General features: G+C 31.1%; 1 protein-coding gene across 1 annotated transcript in view; it reads left to right on the top strand.

Annotated features, from left to right (window-relative positions):
- Positions 1-13,316: 13,316 nt before the first annotated feature.
- LOC115695042 (retrovirus-related Pol polyprotein from transposon TNT 1-94) overlaps positions 13,317-24,584 on the top strand; it is a 76,816-nt gene continuing 65,548 nt past the window's right edge. The window contains 3 exon segments of the mRNA XM_061118073.1: positions 13,317-13,340; positions 23,533-23,770; positions 23,773-24,086. Of these exon segments, the coding sequence (XP_060974056.1) occupies positions 13,317-13,340; positions 23,533-23,770; positions 23,773-24,086 (576 nt within the window).

The raw sequence follows: 24,584 nt of genomic DNA, 5'->3' as shown, positions 1-24,584 counted from the left end.
TGCTAATTCAATTTTATTAGGTCAAACTAATATAATTAACCTAGTACTGTTATTCAAATCAGGCAAATGGGCCTTCACAATTGGGGTAGTTCATGCGAGGGGGTGTTGGGTTCAGTATGTCGTACCCACTTCTATGGCTCCCAACTCTCACACAAGGCCCAAAAGAGAGGAATTTAACCTTAAAATAAATAACTGTTATTAATTGAATAGGTCCAAAAACTAAATGGACCTAAATAAAATCTATCATGGTGTGACATTTTATTTAGCAACAACCTATATGCATCTTTATAATAAAATAAACACATAGGCTCACACAGGTACACACTTGGATGGATCCTATCATGTTGCTAGGTCATACACAGATGAAAGAAGATTATAAATTTTACATGTTACATATTATTAACTTGACCGAGGGAGCCATCAGATCAAAAGATCTTGCAAAAAGGTAACCATGTCTATTTGCAATCAAGTAATAATAGGTTTTGAAAACTTATAAACAAGCTAAAACCACATACTCCTGCAACAAGGTTAGCTGGATAGTTGGAAGTAGGATTTATTTAATTTTAAATAAATAAATTTCGAAAATTAAAATAATTAAATAAATAAATAAAATAAATATTTAATTTTTCGAAATAAATAAAATAAATAATAAAAAAAATAATTTATTTTTTTGAAAAAAATAAAATTAATTTTAAAATTTCGAAATTATTAAAAAATAAATATTTAAAATTAAACCTACAATTTTGAAAAAATTAGGTTTCAACTAACCTAAATATCATTTCAAAATTTGCTAACTACTTTTAAAAATTAAATGTTATTTTATAAATGAAAATTAAATAAAAATTAAAAAAAGATAAGTTAAATATCTTTTTCAGATTTTAAATTTAATTTAAATAAATAAAATAACAAAATTTAAAAGTTAGCAAAATATCTTACATCTATTTAAAATTACATGATTATAGTTATCTTATTTTAAATTTAAATAAGGTCAAATAATTTAAAAAAAAAATAATTTAAAAAAGTTTAATATCTGACCTTAAATTTAAAAATAAGATAAGATATAATCAAATTTAAAAATAAGATAGATAATTAAGCAAAAAGATAGATATTACTAATTTCAAATTCAAATTACACTAATATCATGAATTAAATTTTAAAAAAAATATTAAATTAATTCATTATGATAATTAGAGTTGAATTAGGAATAGTAAATATATAAATACAAAACTACACAAAAAATCGGAACTTAAATCCATGTAAAAGCATGAAAAAACGAAGAAAAGCATACCGTTCGCGCGCGCACATAGAGTGACTGGCCGAGAAACCTCGGCGGACAAGGGAAGTTGCAGCATTCGCGCGCGCGTAGGGGGGATCAGACAAGGATCCGCGCGCGCTGTTCAGACAAAATCCTGTCTGAACACGCGTGTGACCGAGGTTGACTCGGTTCCGCGCGCGCGTGAAGGTGCACAGTCACCTTATCTTTTTTTGAATCTTCAAAAAATCATAACTAATTCAAATTAAATCGAAATTGAGTTCTGTAAAAAAGTAACTTGCTTAACTTTTTCCATACTATCCAACAAAAATAATTCCAGAAACAAAATTTCAATTATTTTTCACGAAAATCCGTAAACATCAATCAATCATCATATAACACTCAATACAACATGAAACCATCCAAATAACAAATAATCGTTTTAAAGTCCAAATTTCTCGCAAGAAAATCAATTACCATGACTCTGATACCAGTTGTTGGAATTTATTTTACCAGGATCTTAGATTTACTCACAAGTATGTTGTTTAACACCCTAAATATGAACTTTCTAAAACGATAAATTAAACACATATAAAGTTAAGAAAACCTTACATTGATGCAGCGGAATTAATGTCTCCTTCCACTCAGATATCTAACCCTTGTATCCTTTCTGTAGCAGAGTATAATCAAGATCTGAGCCCGAATGTCCTTCTTCTTTGAGTTTGAACCTTGACAGACTTCCAATCTATGATTGAATTACTGCTTGCTGTGTGTGGGCACTCACTCTTTCACTAGGGTCACGAAATATAGAAGAGAGAAAAGAGAAGAATGGTTTCGGCCAGGTATAGAAAAGGGAAGGCTCAGTTTTCTGAAGAGAGAAATTTTTGTCAGATAACTAATGATGTGTTAAAGCATATGATTTGACTCAGCCATCACTTTCTATTTATAGGCAACTACTAGGTTTAGGTTAGGAATTATTTGGCATTAAAATAATGAAAATATTAATTTGAATTCCCACATATAGTGGCCGACCATGGTGTGTTAGTGGGCCCAACTTGATTTTGCAGTTTTATCAAATTTATTTCTATTTTCTCGAAACGCCAATTTTCCAATTCTAACATTTTAAATGCCAAAAATAATTATTTAATAACTAAAATAGATTATTAAATAATATTGTCATTTAATTTAATTATTAACTAGACATATAAAGTCTATTAATAAATAAATAAACCTAGAATCTCTTTTCTTTACAATTTCACCCCTGCTTAGTGAAAATTCACAAATTAGACATAGTCTAACTTTAGAATTATAATTGATCAATCACGAATCAATTAATGAGTCTTACAAGCAGAATGTTCTCAACTAGAATGGGGACCATGGATCTATATGTTGAGCTTCCAATAAGTGAACCAAATTTACCAAGTAAATTCCTACTTATTAATTCTTCGTTGAATCCACTCTTAGAACTTAGAATTGCACTCTCAGAATTATATAGAGCATATTATATGTTCCACGATATCAATATCCTATCTCATTTAACCATTGTTATAATCTTATTGTGATTTAAAGATCCTCTATAAAGATGATCTACATCGAGATGGGATTTCTTTACCGTTCTCACCCCTCAATGTATTTTGCCCCTTAAAACACTTAGCTACCTGTAAATGGTGTTTAGTGATCTAATAATTAGTCAGTTAAACAAGAGCTCATCCATTTACTTCTATTTGCTAAGCTTGAAGGGAATCATCACTTGACTTCTATACACCAGTAGAAGCTATAGATTCCATATTTATGTTCAGCACTCCCACTCAATCATACTATCGTGTTCCCAAAATATACGTATCACCCTGACCTAAAAGTAGGCTTAACTAATAAATCAAAGAACATGAATAGTACTCCTGAGTTGAGCCTAAGCATATAAGGATTTAGATTCTTTTAATCTTAAGATCAACTACTAATATTGACTTGGAAAGATATATATAACGCTAAGTTTGTAATATCTTAACTTAGTTGCAATATCGGTCAAGTCCAATGTATACTCCATACATTCGAAACTAGTATACTTTACTAATGTCCTGGAAAGAACATAACACTTACTCCAAGTGTAATTACACATCATTGCTGATTATCACATTAGTGTAGATCCAATAACACTGATGAAACATGGGACCAATTCTTTTGATTCATATGATCACAATCACATTCCACTGTGTTGACGATACTGTAATTGTGAATAAACATATGATCTGGATTTAACTTATTTTGTGTGTAAATGTAATAAACATATTAAACCATTAGCATGTAAAATTCATGCAAACATTAATCACTTCAAATTTCTTATATTGATAACTAATCAGATTGTAAAGAGTTTTATTTAGGGCATAAAACCCAACAGGATCTATATGCTGAGCTTCCAATAAGTGAACCAAATTTACCAAGTAAATTCCTACTTATTAATTCTTCGTTGAATCCACTCTTAGAACTTAGAATTGCACTCTCAGACTTATATAGAGCATATTATATGTTCCACGATATCAATATGCTATCTCATTTAACCATTGTTATAATCTTATTGTGATTTAAAGATCCTCTATATAGATGATCTACATCAAGATGAGATTTCTTTACCGTTCTCACCCCTCAATTTATTTTGCCCCTTAAATCACTTAGCTACCTGTAAATGGTGTTTAGTGATCTAATAATTAGTCACTTAAATAAGAGCTCATCCATTTACTTCTATTTGCTAAGCTCGAAGGGAATCATCACTTGACTTCTATACACCAGTAGAAGCTATAGATTCCATATTTATGTTTAGCACTCCCACTCAATCATACTATCATGTTCCCAAAATATACGTATCACCCTGACCTAAAAGTAGGCTTAACTAATAAATCAAAGAACATGAATAGCACTCCTGAGTTGAGCCTAAGCATATCAGGATTTAGATTTTTTTAATCTTAAGATCAACTACTGATATTGACTTGGAAAGATATATATAACGGTAAGTTTGTAATATCTTAACTTAATTGCAATATCGGCCCAGTCCAATGTATACTCCATACATTCGAAACTAGTATACTTTACTAATGTCCTGGAAAGAACATAACACTTACTCCAAGTGTAAGTACACATCATCGCTGATTATCACATTAGTGTATAGAGATTATGGATAACCTCCACCCCTAAGTATATACATATAAGGTACTATGGATAACCTGCACCCCTAAGTATATAGAGATTATGATCCACCCCTAAAGGTTGTAAAGATCATTATTCTCTAAGTGTTATAGAGTTTATGTGGAGTTGAATACTATCCAGAGTTCATTAGATATAAAAGATCGTTGAACTGCGTAGTTTTCTTAACTTTTCTCCACCCCTATCAGATCAAGAGATCCTTTTATTAAACAAATTCTTAATAATTGTATTAGAATGAACAATTATTAATAAACATAGAATTAGTTTCTAGTGTTTATTTAATATAACTCTATGAAGAGTTGTAAATATTATAGAATTTGCATCAATAATAAAAACACTTACACATACAAACATATAAATATAATGTGGTACTAATTGATGAAGATAAAGTAAATGAAGCTCAATCTCATAAATTGCAATTGTTGAATTCGAAAAATAAAAAAAACTTTATTAATAACAATAGAAAAAAATATTGCAACAATACGAGAAAAATAGGGAGAAATACCCCTAACTATAATTTGAAATCCAAATTGTCTTTAAACTAAAACAATTAATTCAAAAATAAATTGAAGAGCTTCATCTTCATCTGGACGATTTCACCCTTGGTCCAGCTTTCCGATCCAACTCATCTGAGTTCAAGTAGCTTGGCCTATAAGAAGAAGAAAAACAAATAAACAAAGTTAGTCCAGAATCATAAATCCAAGTGGATAATAATTCACTAAAACTCTTAAAGTTTATAAATAAAAATACCTTGTTTCTTTGCAAGAAGTTTAGGACATTGGGGTTTCCAATGACCTTTTTCATTGCAGTAGAAACACTTTCCTTTAAGTGTAGCATCACTAGAAGTTGCAGCCTTTTTGTGTTTCATGGCTTTTGCATGCTTCTTAGTGTTCTTCCACTTCTTCTTCAATTTGGGTTTCGAAGCAGAGGCAACATTTGCTTCAGGTTTGACCGTCCCATTACCATTCCCAGGATTGTGAGGTTTACTCCCTTTCTTCTTGAGTCCTCCAATCAAATTTTCATAAGTTTGAAGGTCATTGACTAATTCATGAAAGTCAATTTCCTTCTTATTCATGACATAATTTGAAGTGTATGGTAGAAATGCTGGAGTTAGGCTATTCAAGATAAGACTTACTTGAGTAGCACTATCCATTTCAGCACCATGATCCTGGGCTTCTTGGAAATAAATTGCCATGAGGAGAACATGGTCACGCACGTTTTGATGAGGTTCCATCCGTGCATTAATGTACTTCTTAGTCGCGTCAAAGCGTGACTGAAGTGATGCCTTACCGAATAGCTCATTTAACTTCGTCATAACTTCAGCAGCCTTCTCGGTTTTAGAAAACCGAGTTTTGAGGGTGTCAACCATGCTGGAAAGCATAAAGTATAGAGCTTTGTCATTTGCTTTCTGCCAACACTCATACTTTTCTTTTACAGCTTTGGATGCATTATCCCCAGGCACTTCAGGTGACGGCTCAGTTAAACCAAACAAGGCACTTTCTCATATGAGAGCAATATTAATGTTCTCATTCCACTTAGGAAAGTTAGATCCATTCAGCTTATTTTCAGTTAACAGTGATAACATGGGATTCATTATGATAATACAGGATACTACAAAATAATAGAAATTAACAAATAGAAATCAATAATGGTTTAACACAAAATCAATTCAGAAATTATAAACACATAGCAAGTAGGAATGATATGAGAAAATAATTAAAAATTCAATCCTAAATAATTTCCAAGGTTTTTCAATAAACTGATATCAGTGTCCCGTTATGGCGAGAGTCAAAGCTATCATCTATTGAATAGAGTTGTCAGCTCATCTAAAATGTTGAACATTCTAGCAACCTTTTATTCGATCAAGATTGGAATCCAGCGTTGTCCTCTTTAGGCGAGAGTCAAGGCTATTCTATCTTATGAGCTACTACCATTGTTTCGCAATTTGCAAGTCAAATATGGTCGCCACCATTAGGGTGATCTATACCATATAAAACACTTACAAACTACTTATCTTTCGAGATTAAACGGTGCGAAATTGCTAATGAACGTTCCTCCATTAGGGAGGATTACTCACTAAAACAAACGTGATGTAAAACCAACAATGGAGATCGAATATCTTAATAATAATAAAGCTCATTCTTTAAAATGTATTTTCTTTATTATTCTAATAAATAAATTCTCATTAAATTCGAAATTTAGAATTGAAATTCAAAAAATAAGAATTTAATATAATATTTATAAAATTATACTTAGATGGTGATTGAAATAAAATTAATTATTTCCATCTTAATAATAATCTTAAATATAAATATTAAGGAAATTAATTTAAGTTGTATTAATTCAAATTAATTAACAACTTAAAAATTTCCTTGAGAATATATTTATTGTATTCGAAATTTAAAGTATAAAAACTATACAAATTTCGAAAATAATAAAACTTAGAAAAGAAATACTTCAAGCAAAAATATCACGTATCTAGATTTTTTATTTGACTAGTTAATCCAATTTCTAATAATATATTTTAATTTTTTTATTTTAAATTAATCAATAGATGAAAAAATCATTGATTTAAGTTGGTCTAAGAATTAATTAAAATAAATAATTAATTTACAACTCAATCTATTTTTCAAAACAAATTCAAAAAATATTGCATAAATAAAATGCAATTTTCGAAATTGATTAATAAAATAAAAAAAATATTTGAAAATTATTTAAATTTAAGTTGAAAAATTAAATTTCAACTTAGAAAATAATTTTCTATTTAATTAAGTGTCATGAAAAATAAATAAATATTTAAGTATCATGATGAGAATCAACTTAGATATTTCAATTTTTCAAGTTAATTAAATGTATTAAATTCAAGAAATAAATAATTAAGTGTAGAGAAGGCTTAACTATTAATTTCTAGTTTAATACTAGGAAAAATATACTTTAATAAAATTGTACCAAAATCAATTATTTAAATAATTAATTTCACAATTTATAATATTTTCCTATTTAAATATTAGAAATAATAAGTAGTCTAGAAATAACTATCTAGAAAATATCTTATTTGACTAAGTATCTTTTCAACAAAAATTTGAAAAATATCTAATTTAAGTTGTATAGGAAAAATCTAAAACTTAAATAATTTCAAATTTAGATTTAATTAAATATCAAAAATTAAGTTGTAACCACTTAATTTGAAATATATTTCATTTTAAGTTTAAAACCAACTTAAAAAAAATATCTTAAGAATCTTTAATAACTAATGCCTAGGATTCCTCAACTTAATTTAAAATTTAAATAAAATATTCAAATTTAAGTTAGATAAGAAAAATCAGTTGATACAACTAATTTAAAACTTAAATAGGAATATTTAATTAAATAAGTTCCAGAAAGAATCTAGTTAGTTAAAATTCTTTATTTAATTAAATACAAGAAAAATACAAATAGTTTGCCTAGAAATAATATCTAAAACTAAAAGTGTTTTTCTTAAAATTAACTTTAAAATATTAAAATGAAAAAAAAATTTCCACATATTTTAAAAGTTAATTATGTTGCTAATTCAATTTTATTAGGTCAAACTAATATAATTAACCTAGTACAGTTATTTAAATTAGGCAAATGGGCATTCACAATTGGGGTAGTTCATGTGAGGGGGTGCTGGGTTCAGTATTTCGTACCCACTTATATGGCTCCCAACTCTCACACAAGGTCCAAAAGAGAGGAATTTAACCTTAAAATAAATAACTGTTATTAATTGAATAGGTCTAATAACTAAATGGACCTAAATAAAATCTATCATGGTGTGATATTTTATTTAGTAACAATCTATATGCATCTATATAATAAAATAAACACATAGACTCACACAGGTACACACTTGGATGGATCCTATCATGTTGCTAGGTCATACATAGATGAAAGAAGATTGTAAAATTTACCTGTTACAAATTATTAACTTGACCAAGGGAGCCATCAGATCAATAGATCTGGCAAAAAGATAACCATGGCTATTTGCAATCAAGTAATAATAGGTTTTGAAAACTTACAAACAAGCTAAAACCAGATACTCCTGCAACAAGGTTAGCTGGATAGTTGGAAGTAGGATTTATTTAATTTTAAATAAATAAATTTCGAAAATAATTAAATTAAATAAATAAATAAAATAAATATTTAATTTTGAAAAATAATAATATTAATTTATTTTTCGAGAAAAAAATAAAAAAATAAAATTAATTTTAAATTTCGAAATTATTAAAAAAAATAAATATTTAAAATTAAACCTACAATTTTGAAAAATTAGGTTTTAACTAACCTAAATATCATTTTAAAATTTGCTAACTACTTTTAAAATTAAATGTTATTCTATAAATAAAAATTAAATAAAAAATAAAAAAGATAAATTAAATATCTTTTTCAGATTTTAAACTTAATTTAAATAAATAAAATAACAAAATTTAAAAGTTAGCAAATATCTTACATCTATTTAAAATTACATGATTATAGTTATCTTATTTAAAATTTAAATAAGGTCAAATTATTTATAAAAAAAATAATTTAAAAAAGTTTAATATCTGACCTTAAATTTAAAAAATAAGATAAGATATAATCAAATTTAAAAATAAGATAGATAATTAAGCAAAAAGATAGATATTTACTAATTTCAAATTCAAATTACACTAATATCATTAATTAAAATTAAAAAAATATTAAATAAGTTAATTATGATAATTAGAATTGAATTAGGAATAGTAAATATATAAATACAAAACTACACAAAAAATCAAAACTTAAATCCATGAAAAAGCATGAAAAAACGAAGAAAAATGAAAAAATTGTGAGCTGTACGGACAGTATGCCAAGCATACTGTCCTCGCGCACAAAGGAGGCTGCATGGGCAAGATTGTGCATCGCAGAAGGCTGCAAGCAGCCATGTCCGCGCGCGGAGCCCAGAAATTCAGACAACCAGGTTGTTTGCGCGCGTGCAGTCCGAGGGACAAGCCTCGTGCGCGCGCGCGTGAACAGATTCATGACTGTGATATTTTTCGAAACTTCGAAAAATCTTAACTAATTCAAATTAAATCAAAATTGAGTTCTGTAAAAAAGTAACTTGCTTAATTTTTTCCATACTATCCAATAAAAATAATTCCAGAAACAAAATTTCAATTATTTTTCACGAAAATTCACAAACATCAATCAATCATCATATAACACTCAATACAACATGAAACCATCCAAATAACAAACAATCGTTTTAAAGTCCAAATTTCTTGCAAGCAAATCAATTACCATGGCTCTGAGGCCAGTTGTTGGAATTTATTTTACCAGGATCTTAGATCTACTCACAAGTATGTTGTTTAACACCCTAAATATGAACTTTCTAAAACGATAAATTAAACACATATAAAGTTAAGAAAACCTTACATTGATGCAGCGGAATTAATGTCTCCTTCCACTCAGATCTCTAACCCTTGTATCCTTTCTGTAGCAGAGTATAATCAAGATCTGAGCCCGAATGTCCTTCTTCTTTAAGATTTATCCTTCACAGTCTTCCAATCTATGATTGAGTTACTGCTTGCTGTGTGTGGGCACTCACTCTTTCACTAGGGTCACGAAATATAGAAGAGGAAAAGAGAGAAGGGGTTTCGGCCAATAGAAAAGAATAGGGAAGGCTCAGTTTTTCTGAAGAGAAAAATTTCTGTCAGAAGATGTTATTCAAATTTGTTTTTTTGACTGAGCCATCACTTTCTATTTATAGGCAACTACTAGGTTTAGGTTAGGAATTTTTGGGCATTAAAATAATGAAAATATTAATTTGAATTCCCACAAATAGTGGCCGGCCATGGTGTGTTAGTGGGCCCCACTTGATTTTGCAGTTTTATCAAATTTTATTTCTATTTTTTCAAAAACGCCAATTTTCCAATTCTAACCTTTTAAATGCCAAAACTAATTATTTAATAACTAAAATAGATTATTAAATAGTATTGTCATTTAATTTAATTATTAACTAGACATATAAAGTCTATTAATAAATAAATAAACCTAGAATCTCTTTTTCTTTACAATTTCACCCCTGCTTAGTAAAAATTCATAAAATTAGACATAGTCTAACTTTAGAATTATAATTGATCAATCACGAATCAATTAGTGAGTCTTACAAGCAGAATGTTCTCAACTAGAATGGGGACCATGGATCTATATGCTGAGCTTCCAATAAGTGAACCAAATTTACCAAGTAAATTCTTACTTATTAATTCTTCGTTGAATCCACTCTTAGAACTTAGAATTGCACTCTCAGACTTATATAGAGCATATTATATGTTCCACGATATCAATATGCTATCTCATTTAACCATTGTTATAATCTTATTGTGATTTAAAGATCCTCTATATAGATGATCTACATCGAGATGGGATTTCTTTACCGTTCTCACCCCTCAATGTATTTTGCCCCTTAAAACACTTAGCTACCTGTAAATGGTGTTTAGTGATCTAATAATTAGTCAGTTAAACAAGAGCTCATCCATTTACTTCTATTTGCTAAGCTTGAAGGGAATCATCACTTAACTTCTATACACTAGTAGAAGCTATAGATTCCATATTTATGTTTAGCACTCCCACTCAATCATACTATCATGTTCCCAAAATATACGTATCACCCTGACCTAAAAGTAGGCTTAACTAATAAATCAAAGAACATGAATAGCACTCCTGAGTTGAGCCTAAGCATATCAGGATTTGGATTCTTTTAATCTTAAGATCAACTACTGATATTGACTTGGAAAGATATATATAACGGTAAGTTTGTAATATCTTAACTTAGTTGCAATATCGGTCCAGCCCAATGTATACTCCATACATTCGAAACTAGTATACTTTACTAATGTCCTGGAAAGAACATAACACTTACTCCAAGTGTAAGTACACACCATCGCTGATTATCACATTAGTGTATATCCAATAACACTGATGAAACAGGGACCAAGTCTTTTGATTCATATGATCACAATCACATTTGTTGACGATACTGTAATTGTGAATAAACATATGATCTGGATTTAACTGATTTTGTGTATAAAAGTAATAAACATATTAAACCATTAGCATGTAAAATTCATGCAAACATAAATCACTTCAAATTTCTTATATTGATAACTAATCAGATTGTAAAGAGTTTTATTTAGGGCATAAAACCTAACATAAATGTGATAGCGTATCTATATGGTGAAACATTTAGAGCGTTCTATATGTCTGAGAGTGCAATTCCAAGTTCTAAGAGTGGATTCAACAAGGAATTAATAAGTTAGGGAGTTTACTTGGTAAATTCTGGTTCAGCTTATTGGAAGCTCAGTAATATAGGCCCATGGTCCCCATTCTAGTTGATACCATACTGCTTGTAAGACTCAGATAATTGATTTTAATTAATTTATTATAATTCTAAAATTAGACTATTTCTAGTTTATGAATTTTCACTAAGCAAGTAGGGTTGAGCATCGGTCGGTTTGGTCGGTTTTTTTCTATATAAAAATCCAAAATTCGGTTTTCAGTTTGGATTGGTGCAATCCGAAAACCGACCGACCAAACCAGAACATATCTTAAAACCGACTGTTTTGAATCTCGGTTTGGTCGGTTTAAACCGCCCAAACCGAACTTTTTTTTTTTAAAAAAATAATTTATTCTATAAATACATTATTTTACATTTTACAACTACAAACATATAAATTAATTGTTCAAAAACTAATTAACTTATTCTTTTTAACTTTAATATTAATAAAAAAAATAATATATTATTAGTAACTATAATACATGAAAAAAAACTTAATAAATCAATATATATGTATAACGGTCGGTTTTGGTTTTTCGGTCAGTTTATTACCAAAACCAAAACCGTTAGCGGTTTTTTCGGTTTTTGTTTTCATCGGTTTCGGTTCCAACGGTGTTCGGTAGGTCGGTTTGAACGGTTTTTTCGGTTTTTCGGATTTTATGCTCACCCATATAAGCAAGGGCTAAATTGTGAAGAAAAGAGATTTTAGGTTTTATTTATTAATTGAAATACTTTATTATGTCTAATTAATAAATATATTAAATGGAAATATTATTTAATAATTTATTTTAATTATTAAATAATTAGTTTTGGCATTTAAATGGTTACAATTGGAAAATTGGCGTTTTTGAGAAAATAGAAATAAAAATTGTCGAAATTGTAAAATACCAAAGTGGGGCCCATTAACTCATGGCCGGCCACTTAATAGTTATTTTTCAATTAATATTTTCATTATTTTAATGCCCAATAATTCTGAACCTAAACCTAGTGGTTACCTATAAATAGATAGTGATGGCTCACACTTAAAAGAGATTGAAAAATCAGAAAATTTTGCCTTCAGAAAAATTGAGCCTCCTATCCTATTGTCTATAGCCGAACCTCTCTCTCCCTCTTTTCTTCTTAAAATTTTCGAACCTTGAGTGATCATAGAGTGAGTGCCCACACACATCAAGTGGTATCTCAATCATAGTCTGGAAGATTGTGAAGAATCCAAACTGAAGAGAAGGACATTCGGGCTGAGATCTTGGTGATACTCTGCGACAGAAAGGATACAATGGTTAGAGATCTGAGTGGAAGGAGACATATTATTCCGCTGCACCCAATGTAAGGTTTCCTAAACTTTATATGTGTTCAATTTCATTGTTTTAAAAATTCATATTAGGGTGTTAATGAAACATACTTGTTAGTAAATCTAGATCCTGGTAAAACAAATTCTAACAGTTATAGCATTTAGAAATATGTGTGTATATTTTTCTCCAAATTACATCTATAGTGCTTCGTTCATATAATATTATTAATTTGATAATTTATTAGAGAAAATAAAAAGGGTATGCCAACATGTCTGATACTGACACAAGAGAGGTTAGTAATATAGGGACTTATTTTTAAACTTTAATGATGTGATATAATTTTTTCAAAAGATCTATGTAGATTTAAATTATATGGGTCATAATTAGAACTGAAGTGCAAGTTTTAAATTGGATTTGAGTTGTAATTGTTAACTTTTAGAAATTGTAAAGGTGCTTCACTTTCTTGTGTCCTTAGGACCAATTTTTTTTTTTTTTTTTTACATATATAGTGGTTGAAAGATTTTATCGGTGAGCTATGACACTGTGTTTGGCTGCTTAGAAAGCTCTGTTACTTGGAAATTTATTTTATTATGACAATTCCAAGGTAGTTCAAGACTTTGACAAGAAGGACATTAACCTTATCCAGAAAAATTTGCATGTTCTATTCACAAAGTTCAATAGCTTGGTGAATTATTTAAGGTCCCCAGATTAAGTAACTTCTTGGCTCATAACATCGCCAAGTGGTCTAGATTGAACAAGCGCATATGAATGTGGAGTAAGTGGTTCTTCAATTTATTTATTTCTTATCTTATTTAGTAGTTTTAAGGATTGCAGGATTTGTTCCTGCCCTAGTTGCGACTGAGGTTGTTGTGTTTGGTTTTTGACTTTTTCTAATAAATTGGGTGTCCTTGACACCCTCCATTCCATCAATATAAATATATAAATTATTTTTTAAAATTACACACATTACAATACTTGGACCGAGAAGTATAATGATTAAATATATTTCTATGTGATTGTTATGTGGTAGTTGATATAATTTTATTATTTAATTATCTTATTAAAGTGCACAAAACACAAACACATAACTCGTATTCAATTCATATTAAACATGCATCATAAAACATGAAAAAAAAAGAAATAATTAACAATTCATAAAATTTTAAAAATTATTTCTTTTTCATACTTCATATTAAATATATAGTTCTTTTAAAAGAATAGTGCTTATAATGTATTATAACCATTAAAAATGATAATACATTATGTGAAAAACAAATTAAATATATAACTAAGTATACGTGCATTGCACGTAACTTTAACATAGTAAAGATATAAAATAGCTAAAATTAAGTAGCCTTCGTAAAAAGGAAAAAATGATTTTAAAAAATAAAAGTGTGTTATGTAAGTTTTATTTTATTTTATTTATTTTATTTAAGTTGAATTCAAAGTTAGGTTCGAGATCAAGACTTAGGATGGGTTTAAATTCGGGGTTGGGCCCGGATTCTGTTTCTAAGATCTAAATTGGAATCGGAGTTCAAAATATTAATTAAAAAAATTGTTTAAAAAAATTTTGAAAGTATTTTTTTTTATTTTTAAGATTTAGATTCTTAATTAAAAAATTAAAAAGTAAAAATAGTTTTATAGAACATAGTTTTAAAAATTGTTTTTATTTTTCTAATTTTAAAACAAAAACCTGATTAAAAAAAGTGTTACCAAATCCATCTTTAATTAATGATATATATAAATTTAATTACTTAATTTATTTGTTATTTACATATGATAACTGTTTACTTAAATTAGATATTGATTTTTTTAAAAATATAATAATAACGATTTTTTTTTGGAGAAAATATCACTATTATTATAAGTCAATAATCATTTACAACAATACTGAAAATAGGAAAGAGAATTTTTCCTCTCTAACAAACGTCTTGATCCAACTGTAAAGCATGTTTAGCCAAACCATGAGCGACATGGTTAGTATTTCTCCTAGCATGAGAGATACGTGCTTCAGGGAAAAAGGATAAAAGACAACGAACATCCAAGATTAAATCAGAGAAACTAGAAAAATCTGTAGATCTAGAAGTTAGAGCATGAAAAACTCTAAGGGCATCACTCTCTATAATGGTGATGTTTAGTTGTTGCTGTAGCACCCAGTTAAGGCTATGGAAAAGCGCTTTTGCTTCCATTTCGTCTGAACAAAAGCAACCTTGTGTCGGCTTAGAAAGTGCAGCAATGACTTGTCCACAATGGTCCCAAACAATGGCTACCACTCCCAATTTTTTTTGCTTTTGAATTCACGGCAGCATCAACGTTGAGCTTCAAACCAGCAGCAGTTGGGGGCTGCCAATGAGCCTCTGCTGTGTCGTACTGCTAGAAGCAGGAGCAGTAGTCTCGGCATTTTTTGGAGTTGTATGCGTGCGTTTCTGAGTGGATGAATGTTTGAATTTTTCCAAATAATCTTTTGCAAACGCAGTAGTTTGTTTCCCATCTGAAGTTCTACTGCCATGTAGATATTTGTTTCTACTTGACCATATAGCCAACATGATGCATATGATTGTTCGATATATTTTACCAGGATCTAGATTTACTAACAAGTATGTTTCATTAACATCCTAATATGAATTCTAAAACAATGAAATAAACACATAAGAGTTTAGTAAACCTTACATTGGGTGCAGCGGAATATAATGACTCCTTCAGTTCAGATCTCTAGCCCTTGATTCCTTTCTGTAGCAGAGCATCACCAAGATCTGAACCTGGATCTCTTTCTCTCCTTCCTTTGATGCTGATTCTCCTTCTTGTTGGTTGATTTTCCACAGTCTTACACACTATGATTGAGGCAGCCTATGTTCTCAGTATTCAGATTGTCAGAAACCGAAAGAACAGATCCCTTGCTCTCTCTCAAACAGCTTATATTGACAAAGTTCTAGAGAGATTTTCCATGACCAATACCAATGGGGCAAACATGCCCTCTAGACATGGTATCCGTCTATCTAAGGAACAGTGTCCTACTGATCCTCAAGAGATAGAAGACATGGCAAAAATTCCTTATGCTTCTGCAGTTGGAAGTCTAATGTATGCTATGCTATGCACTAGACCTGACATCTGCTATGCAGTTGGAATCGTGAGCAGGTATCAGTCAAATCCAGGATGGGTACATTGGAATGCTGTTAAGTATATTTTGAAATACTTAAAGAGTACAAGAGATTATGTATTAGTCTACAAGGGTGGTGCTTTAAATCCCTTAGGCTATACAGACTCAGATTTCCAGGGATGTCTTGAAGACAGGAAATCTATATCTGGGATGGTGTTTACTCTTGGGGGTGGAGCAGTGGTTTGGAGAAGTGCTAAACAAACTGCGATTTCGGATTCTACCATGGAGGCAGAATACATAGCTGCGGCTGAAGCAGCTAAAGAGGTTGTCTGGCTTAGGAAGTTCTTCACCAGTCTCGGTGTAGTTCTTGGAATGGAAAGGCCTCTAGTCCTGCTTTGTGATAACAATGGAGCTATAGCCAACAGTAAGGAACCTCGGAGCCACAAGAGAAGTAAGCATATAGAAAGAAAGTATCATATTATCAGAGAATATGTGGCAAGAGGGGATGTACTGGTGGAGAAAGTGGATACGCAGGATAACTTAGCTGATCCATTCACCAAAGTCTTGGCAGTAACTTCATTCGAAAAGCACCGTCAGAATTTAGGATTAATTGAAATGTACTGATTTGTTTTATATTAGTGCAAGTGGGAGTTTGTTGGGTTTTATGCCCTAAATAAAACTCTGTTTCAATGTAATCCAGATTATTCAATATCAATAAAGTAACAGAAGTATTTTTTCATTCATTTGTGTATGTTTTGGTTCACTTAATCAATTGTTTGTCTATTTGATTTATAAATTCAGCCAAACCCCTTTTCACATATTTGATCATGTTTATTGTGTTGTCAACACAGTGGAAAGTAAACATGACTATGTGAATAAAATATTCCTAGATTTATCAGAACACTGGGTTTTACTGATATGACAATCTACAACAGAGTTTACTTGCATTTGGAGAAATGTTATGTTCTTTCCAGAACATAGGTTAAAGTAAAGCTCAGGTTGGATGCATGGAGTATGCATTGGAATGGACCGATATTGAACTTTGAATTAGATTTTGAAACTTACCGTAAATATCTATTCAATTCAATATCATAAGTTGATCCTAGATCACATGATCGAAATCCTGATATGGTTAGGCTCAATTTCAAGAGTATTATTCGTGTTCTTTGATTTTTTAGTTAAGCCTAATTTTTAGTCAGGGCAATACATACATTTTGGGAACACGGTAGTGCAATTGAGTGGGAGCGCTAACATAAAGATGGAATCTATAGCTTCTATCTGGCGAATAGTAAGCAAAGGGTGATTTCCTTCGAGCTTAACCAAACGAGATAAATGATTGAGTACTCATTTCACTTAGTTGAAATATCATTTATACAGGGTTAAGTGTTTTAAGGATAAAATACATTGTAGGGTGTTACGGTAATTTAGTCCCTTTACAGTGTAAATCATCCATATAGAGGATCATTGATCACATTAGGATTATAACAATGGATAACTAATGATGTGTCTATATGGTGGAACATATAGAGCATTCTATATACTGAGAGTGCAATTCTGAGTTCTATGTGTGGATTCAACGAAGAATTAATAAGTCAGTGAATTTAAGTGGTAAATTCTAGATCTGCTTATTGGAAGCTCGGATATATAGACCCATGGTCCCCTCACTAGTTGAGATAATATTACTTGTAAGACTCATTTAATTGATTTTAATTAATCAATTAAAAATTCTCAAGATAGACTTGTCTATTTGAGAATTTATCACTTATTAAGGGCAAAACAGTAAATAGAGATTTTGAAGGGCATATTTATTAATTAGGAAACTTTAATTAGTTTTATTATTAATAAAATAAATGACAATATATTATTTGATAATTAATTTTAATTATTAAATAATTAGATTTGACATTTATGTGGTTGAACAAAGGAATTGGCAGTTTTTGAGAAAACAGGAAACTATCAGTGTAGGAAAAGGAAAGTTGAAAAAGTGGCAAGCCTTGTTTCCACAATGCCTAGGCCGACCACTTAAGCTTCATTTTCTCTTTGATTTTTTCAATTTTAAATGTCAATCATAGCCCTGGGTGGTGTTCTATAAATAGAAGGCAAAGGCTTCAGAGTTGAACATACTATACATCTGATACACAACATTATTCTGACAGAATTTTCTCTCTGAAAATTCTCTCTGAGCCGCCACCCTCTCTCTCTCTATTCCTTCACTGTTTCGAAATATATAAGTGCTAGAGTAGTGCCCACACACATCAAGTAATACCTCAATCATAGTGAGGAAGACTGTGTAGAATTCAGAAACAACAAAGAAGGACTATCGGGCTCAGATCTTGATTATACTCTGCTACAGAAAGGAATCAAGGGTTAGAGATCTGAGTGGGAGGAGACATATATTCCGCTGCACGCAATGTAAGATTTCTGATACTCTTATGTGTTTAATTTTCTATCGTTATAGAAGTTCATATTTAGGTTGTGAAATCAACATACTTGTGAGTAGATCTAAGTTCCTGGTAAAATAACTTCCAACAACTGGTATCAGAGCCATGGTAATTGATTTTCTTGCAAGAAATTTGGACTTAAAACGATTTGCTTGTTTTTTGGATGGTATCATGTTGCTTTGAGTGTCATATTGATGTTTGATTGTTGTTTGTGAATTCTGGGAAATAGTTGCTTTTCTGTCTCTGTAATTATTTTTATGGATAGTTTGGAAAATTCTAAGCAATTTACTTTTTTACAGAACTCGATTTCGATTTAATTTGAATTAGTTATGAATTTTTGAAAATTGGAAAAATCAGGGTGATGAGCACCCTCATCACGCGCGCGGAATGGCTGCAAGCAGCCTTCCTGCGCCGTGATTCCTCGGCGTGCACCTCAGAGACGCGCGCGGATGAGCATGCATGGCATGCCATCCGTACAGTTCATCATTTTTTCAATTTTTTTTTTCGATTTTTCATGCTATTTCATGGAATTAAATTCCGATTTTTTGTGTAGTTTTGTATGTTGATTTTTGTTTTTCAAATTTCAAATCTAATTATCAGAAATAAATTAATTTTAATTTTTAAAATTAATTTTAGATAGTAGTGTAATTTGATTTTGAAAATAGGAAAAATCAAGTTTTGCTTACCTCTTTTCTTATTTCCTTTTAAAATTTGATTATTTTATTTTTTTTTAAGGTCAGATATTAATTTTTTTTGGTAACTTGACCTTAATTAAAATAAGATCAAAATAATCATGATAATTTTAAAAGAGGAAATAAGGTATTTTTGTTAACTTTTAAATTTTGTTATTTTTTAATTAAATTAAATTGTAAAACTAGAAAAGGGTATCTATTTACCATTTTCTATTTTATTATTTGATTTATTAAATAACATGAAATTTAAAAGGAAAGTTAGTAATTTAATTTTGAAATGACATTTACGTTACCCAAAACCTAATTTTTCAAAATGGTAGGTTTAATTTTAATTTTATTTTTCGAAATACATGTTTAAAATTAAATAAATCCTACATCCAACTATCCAAATCTAACCTTGTTGCAGGAGTATGTGTTTTAGATTGTTTGTAAGTTTTCTAAAACCTATTATTGCTTGATCTAAATTGCCTTGGTTAACTTGATGATAGATCCTATGATCTAATTTTAACCAAAGGTTCAATTGATGATAGATCAAGTAAATAATTTGTAACAGGTAATTTTTACAAACTTCTTTCATCTGTGTATGACCTAGCAACATGATAGGATCCATCCAAGTGTGTATGCCTGTGTGAGCCTATATGTTTAATTTCTGTTATAGATACATATAGGTTATTGTTGCTAAATAAAATATCATAACTGATAGATTTTATTTAGGCTCATTTAGTAGTCAGCCTATTCAATTAATAACAGTTGTTCATTTTAAGGTTAAATTCCTCTCTTTTGGGCCTTGTGTGAGAGTTGGGAGCCTTAGAAGTGGGTACGACATACTGGACCCAGCCCCCCCTCACATGAACAACCCCAATTGTGAAGGCCCATTTGCCTGATTTGGATAACTGTGCTAGGTTAATTATATTAGTTTGACCTAATAAAAAATTGATTAGCAACATAATTAATTTTATTCTTCCTTGAAATTAATTTAAGAAAAACATAGTTTGAATAGTTATATTCTGGAAAGCTATATGCATTTTTCTTGTTTTTTAATTAAATATGGAATTATAACCATATAAATTCTTTCTGAATCTTAATTTTATAATTTCATTAAATATTCCTATTTAAGTTGAGATTTAGTTAAATCTATCAAATCAACTTAGATTTGAATATTTTTGAATTTCCTATTATAAATTAAGTTGAGAAATTTTGGGAATTGGTTATTAAGATTCTTTAGATATTTTTAAGTTGATATTTTATAAATATGGGAACTTAAAATGGAATATTTTCTAAATTAAGTGGTTACTACTTAATTGGTAATATTTAATTAAGTCATTGATTGAAGAATATTTTAAGTTGGGTATTTAGATTTTTTCTAAACAACTTAAATAAGATATTTTTCAAAATTATTCCATTTTTGAAATTTAATTAAAGTTTTTACTTTAATTTGTAATATATCATTATTGAGATATGGAATATAAATGATTAAACAAAATACATTTTTTTTAAATAATGAGCTTTAATCAAGAGAAATTCGATCTCCATTGTTGGTTTTACATAGCTATTGTTTTAGTGAGTAATCCTCCCTAATGGAGGAACGTTCATTAGCAAGTTAGCGCCGTTTAATCTCGAAAGATAAGTATTCTTATAAGTTTTTTTTTTTTATATGGTTTATGACCACCCTAATGGTGGGGACTGTATAAGACTTACAAGAGTGCGAAACAATGGTAGAAGCTCATAAGATAGAATTGCCTTGACTCTCGCCTAAACGGGACAACGCTGAATTCCAATCTTGATCGAATAAAAGGTTGCTAGAATGTTTGACATTTTAGATGAATTGACAACTCTATTCAATGGATGATGCTTTGACTCTCGCCTAAACGGGACACTGTATCAGTTCATTGGAAACCTTGGAAAATAAACTATGTTAGATTTAGTATTTTTATAACATATGTGATTATTTGTTTTCTGAACCTGTGTATGAATTTATAGAACCAAAATCTTACTTCTGTTTATTGATATGTTGTAGTGCCAATATGAATAACCCTCATCCCGATCCACTCCTAGTTAGTATCTTTGCAAAAGAACTCAATAGTGTGAAAATGCATCCTGGTAGTTGCATTAACTCGCACCTATTGTTGATGAATCTGAAATTCCAAAAGGCAAATCTACTAGGAATTGATTTATCAAAGGAACAATGGGTAAGACTCATACTTTATAGTCTTCCTCAGGAGTATGACAGTTTTGTTCTATATTACTTATTGAACAATCCTCACTCCTCCGACATGGACAAACTCGAGGCTGAGTTGAGGGCCCATGAGCGGAATCTGATTGCAATGGGACCTCCTGGTATTGCAAACTTTAATCAGAGGAAGAAGATTAAGTATGAGGGCTCTAACAAAGCTGCTTCTTCAAGTACAATTATCAAACATCATGTTCTATGTGCGAATTGTAATGGAAAGGGACATAAAGAAGAACAATGTCCCAGGCTTCTAGACAATTCAAACGAAGGTGATGCTTTTGTGTTTGAATCATGTGTTTTAGAGAACGATAAATCCACCTGGATTGTTGATTCTGGATCTACTAACCATGTATATTCTTCATTGCAGCTACTTGAAACTTGGGAGAATCTTCACCCAGATGAGTTAAAGCTTAAGGTTGGAAATGGCGAGTTGGTATCAGTTAAAGCAAGAGGAACAGCCCGAATCAAGTTTAATTCTAAGAAGTTTTTACTTTTAGAGAATGTTTTGTATATTCCTAATTTTAGTAGAAACTTGATTAGCGTTTCATGTTTACAAACACAATTTTATATATTTAATTTTTCGAGTTCAAATTGTTCAATTTCTCGTAATGGATTTCATATATGTGTGCAAACATGGAACAAGGGCTTTATGTTTTAAAACCTGATACTCAAATCTCACTAAATACTGAACTTTTCAATGTAGCTAAACCTAGAAGCCTTAAGAGAAAAGAGATTGATAATGATGATCAAACTTATCTATGGCATTTACGTTTAGGTCATATAGGTTTTGATAGACTCAATAGGCTAACCAAAGACGGTCCATTGAAAAATGTCGTCTTAGGAGAACTGCCAGTCTGCGAGTCTTGCCTAGAAGGAAAAATGACCAAACGTTCTTTCTCTGCGAAGGGAGAGCGTGCCAAAGAACCCCTAGGGTTAGTACATTCAGATGTTTGCGGACCGCTGAATGTAAAATCCAGAGGAGGTTATGAGTATTTCGTCACTTTCATTGACGAGTTCTCTAGATATAGTTTTCTTTACCTAATGCAAAAGAAATCTGAAACGTTTGAAAAGTTTCAGGAATTTCATGCTTTGGCTCAAAACCAATTAGGTAAAACATTAAAGATCTTGCGGGCGATAGGGGTGGAGAATATATGGATATGCGGTTCAAAGATCATTTAACCGAACTTGGAATTGAATCCCAATATATCGCCCCAAGCACTCCACAGCAGAATGGAGTTGCAGAAAGAAGAAATCACACTCTCTTAGAAATGGTTAGGTCTATGCTGAGTTATTCAACTCTGTCTACGTCCTTCTGGGGATATGCTATTCAAATGGCAAACGACATTTTAAATGTTGTACCATCTAAAGCAGTCCCTAAGACACCCGTCGAACTATGGAATGGTTGTACACCTAGTTTACGCCATTATAGGATTTGGGGGTGCCCTGCTCACGTCTTAAGAAAGAAAGAAGGCAAACTGGAATCGCAAACTGAAGTTTGCATGTTTGTCGGAAATTCTAAAGAGACTAGGGGTGGACTATTCTATAGTCACAAGGATAACAAAGTGTTTGTTTCTACAAATGCTACTTTCCTTGAAGATAACTATATGAAAGACAACAAACCGAAAAGTGAAATTGTATTAGAGGAAATGCTCACGAATCTTGTTCCTTCAAATGTACCATCCTCTTCTACTCAAGAAGAGGAACATCCCACTCCCTCAGTTGTAGCAACTGAGAAAACTACTACCAAAGCTCCTGTTCAGAAGGTCACCGCTCCTCGTCGTAGTGGGAGGGTTTCTAAAAAACCATCTCGTTATGGCTTGGATGGTGAAATCAATATGGTCGTTGGTGATGGTATTGATGACGACCCATTAACCTATAAACAGGCAATGGCAAGTCCGCAACGGAAGCGATGGTCAGCCGGTATGGATTCAGAAATGGATTCCATGAAAAAGAACAAAGTCTGGGAATATGTAGAACCACCTGATGATTTTCGTCCAATTGCATGTAAATGGGTCTACAAGAAGAAAAGAGGTGCTGGAGGCGAAGTTGAAACTTTCAAAGCTAGACTGGTCGCCAAGGGTTATACCCAAAGAGAAGGTGTGGACTATGAGGAAACTTTTAGTCCGGTTGCCATGCTCAAATCCATTCGAATTCTTCTCTCCATAGCTGCCGCTTTAGATTATGAAATTTGGCAAATGGATGTCAAGACAGCCTTTCTTAATGGGCTTCTTGAAGAAACCATCTATATGGAGCAACCAGAAGGTTATGTTCTTCCCGGCGGGAGAATAAAGTTTGCAAATTAAATAGGTCCATATATGGACTTAAGCAAGCTTCTCGCTCATGGAATAAAAGGTTTGATGAGATCATCAAAACCTACGGCTTTCATCAGAATGAAGATGAACCTTGTGTTTACCAACTCAAGGAAAACCAAGTAGTAGTATTCCTGGTCCTTTATGTTGATGACATTTTGATCATTGGCAACAATGTCAAGAAAATGACTCACATCAAGGAATGGCTTGACACTCAATTCGACATGAAAGACTTGGGTGAGGTAGCCTATGTTCTCAGTATTCAGATTGTCAGAAACCGAAAGAACAGATCCCTTGCTCTCTCTCAAACATCTTATATTGACAAAGTTCTAGAGAGATTTTCCATGACCAATACCAATGGGGAAAACATGCCCTCTAGACATGGTATCCGTCTATCTAAGGAACAGTGTCCTACTGATCCTCAAGAGATAGAAGACATGGCAAAAATTCCTTATGCTTCTGCAGTTGGAAGTCTAATGTATGCTATGCTATGCACTAGACCTGACATCTGCTATGCAGTTGGAATCGTGAGCAGGTATCAGTCAAATCCAGGATGGGTACATTGGAATGCTGTTAAGTATATTTTGAAATACTTAAAGAGTACAAGAGATTATGTATTAGTCTACAAGGGTGGTGCTTTAAATCCCTTAGGCTATACAGACTCAGATTTCCAGGGATGTCTTGAAGACAGGAAATCTATATCTGGGATGGTGTTTACTCTTGGGGGTGGAGCAGTGGTTTGGAGAAGTGCTAAACAAACTGCGATT

This window comes from Cannabis sativa, chromosome 6 (genome assembly GCF_029168945.1).
Source record: "Cannabis sativa cultivar Pink pepper isolate KNU-18-1 chromosome 6, ASM2916894v1, whole genome shotgun sequence".
Lineage (NCBI taxonomy): Eukaryota > Viridiplantae > Streptophyta > Magnoliopsida > Rosales > Cannabaceae > Cannabis > Cannabis sativa.
Note: the sequence above shows the minus strand (reverse complement) of the source record. Positions and strands in the feature narration are given on the sequence as shown.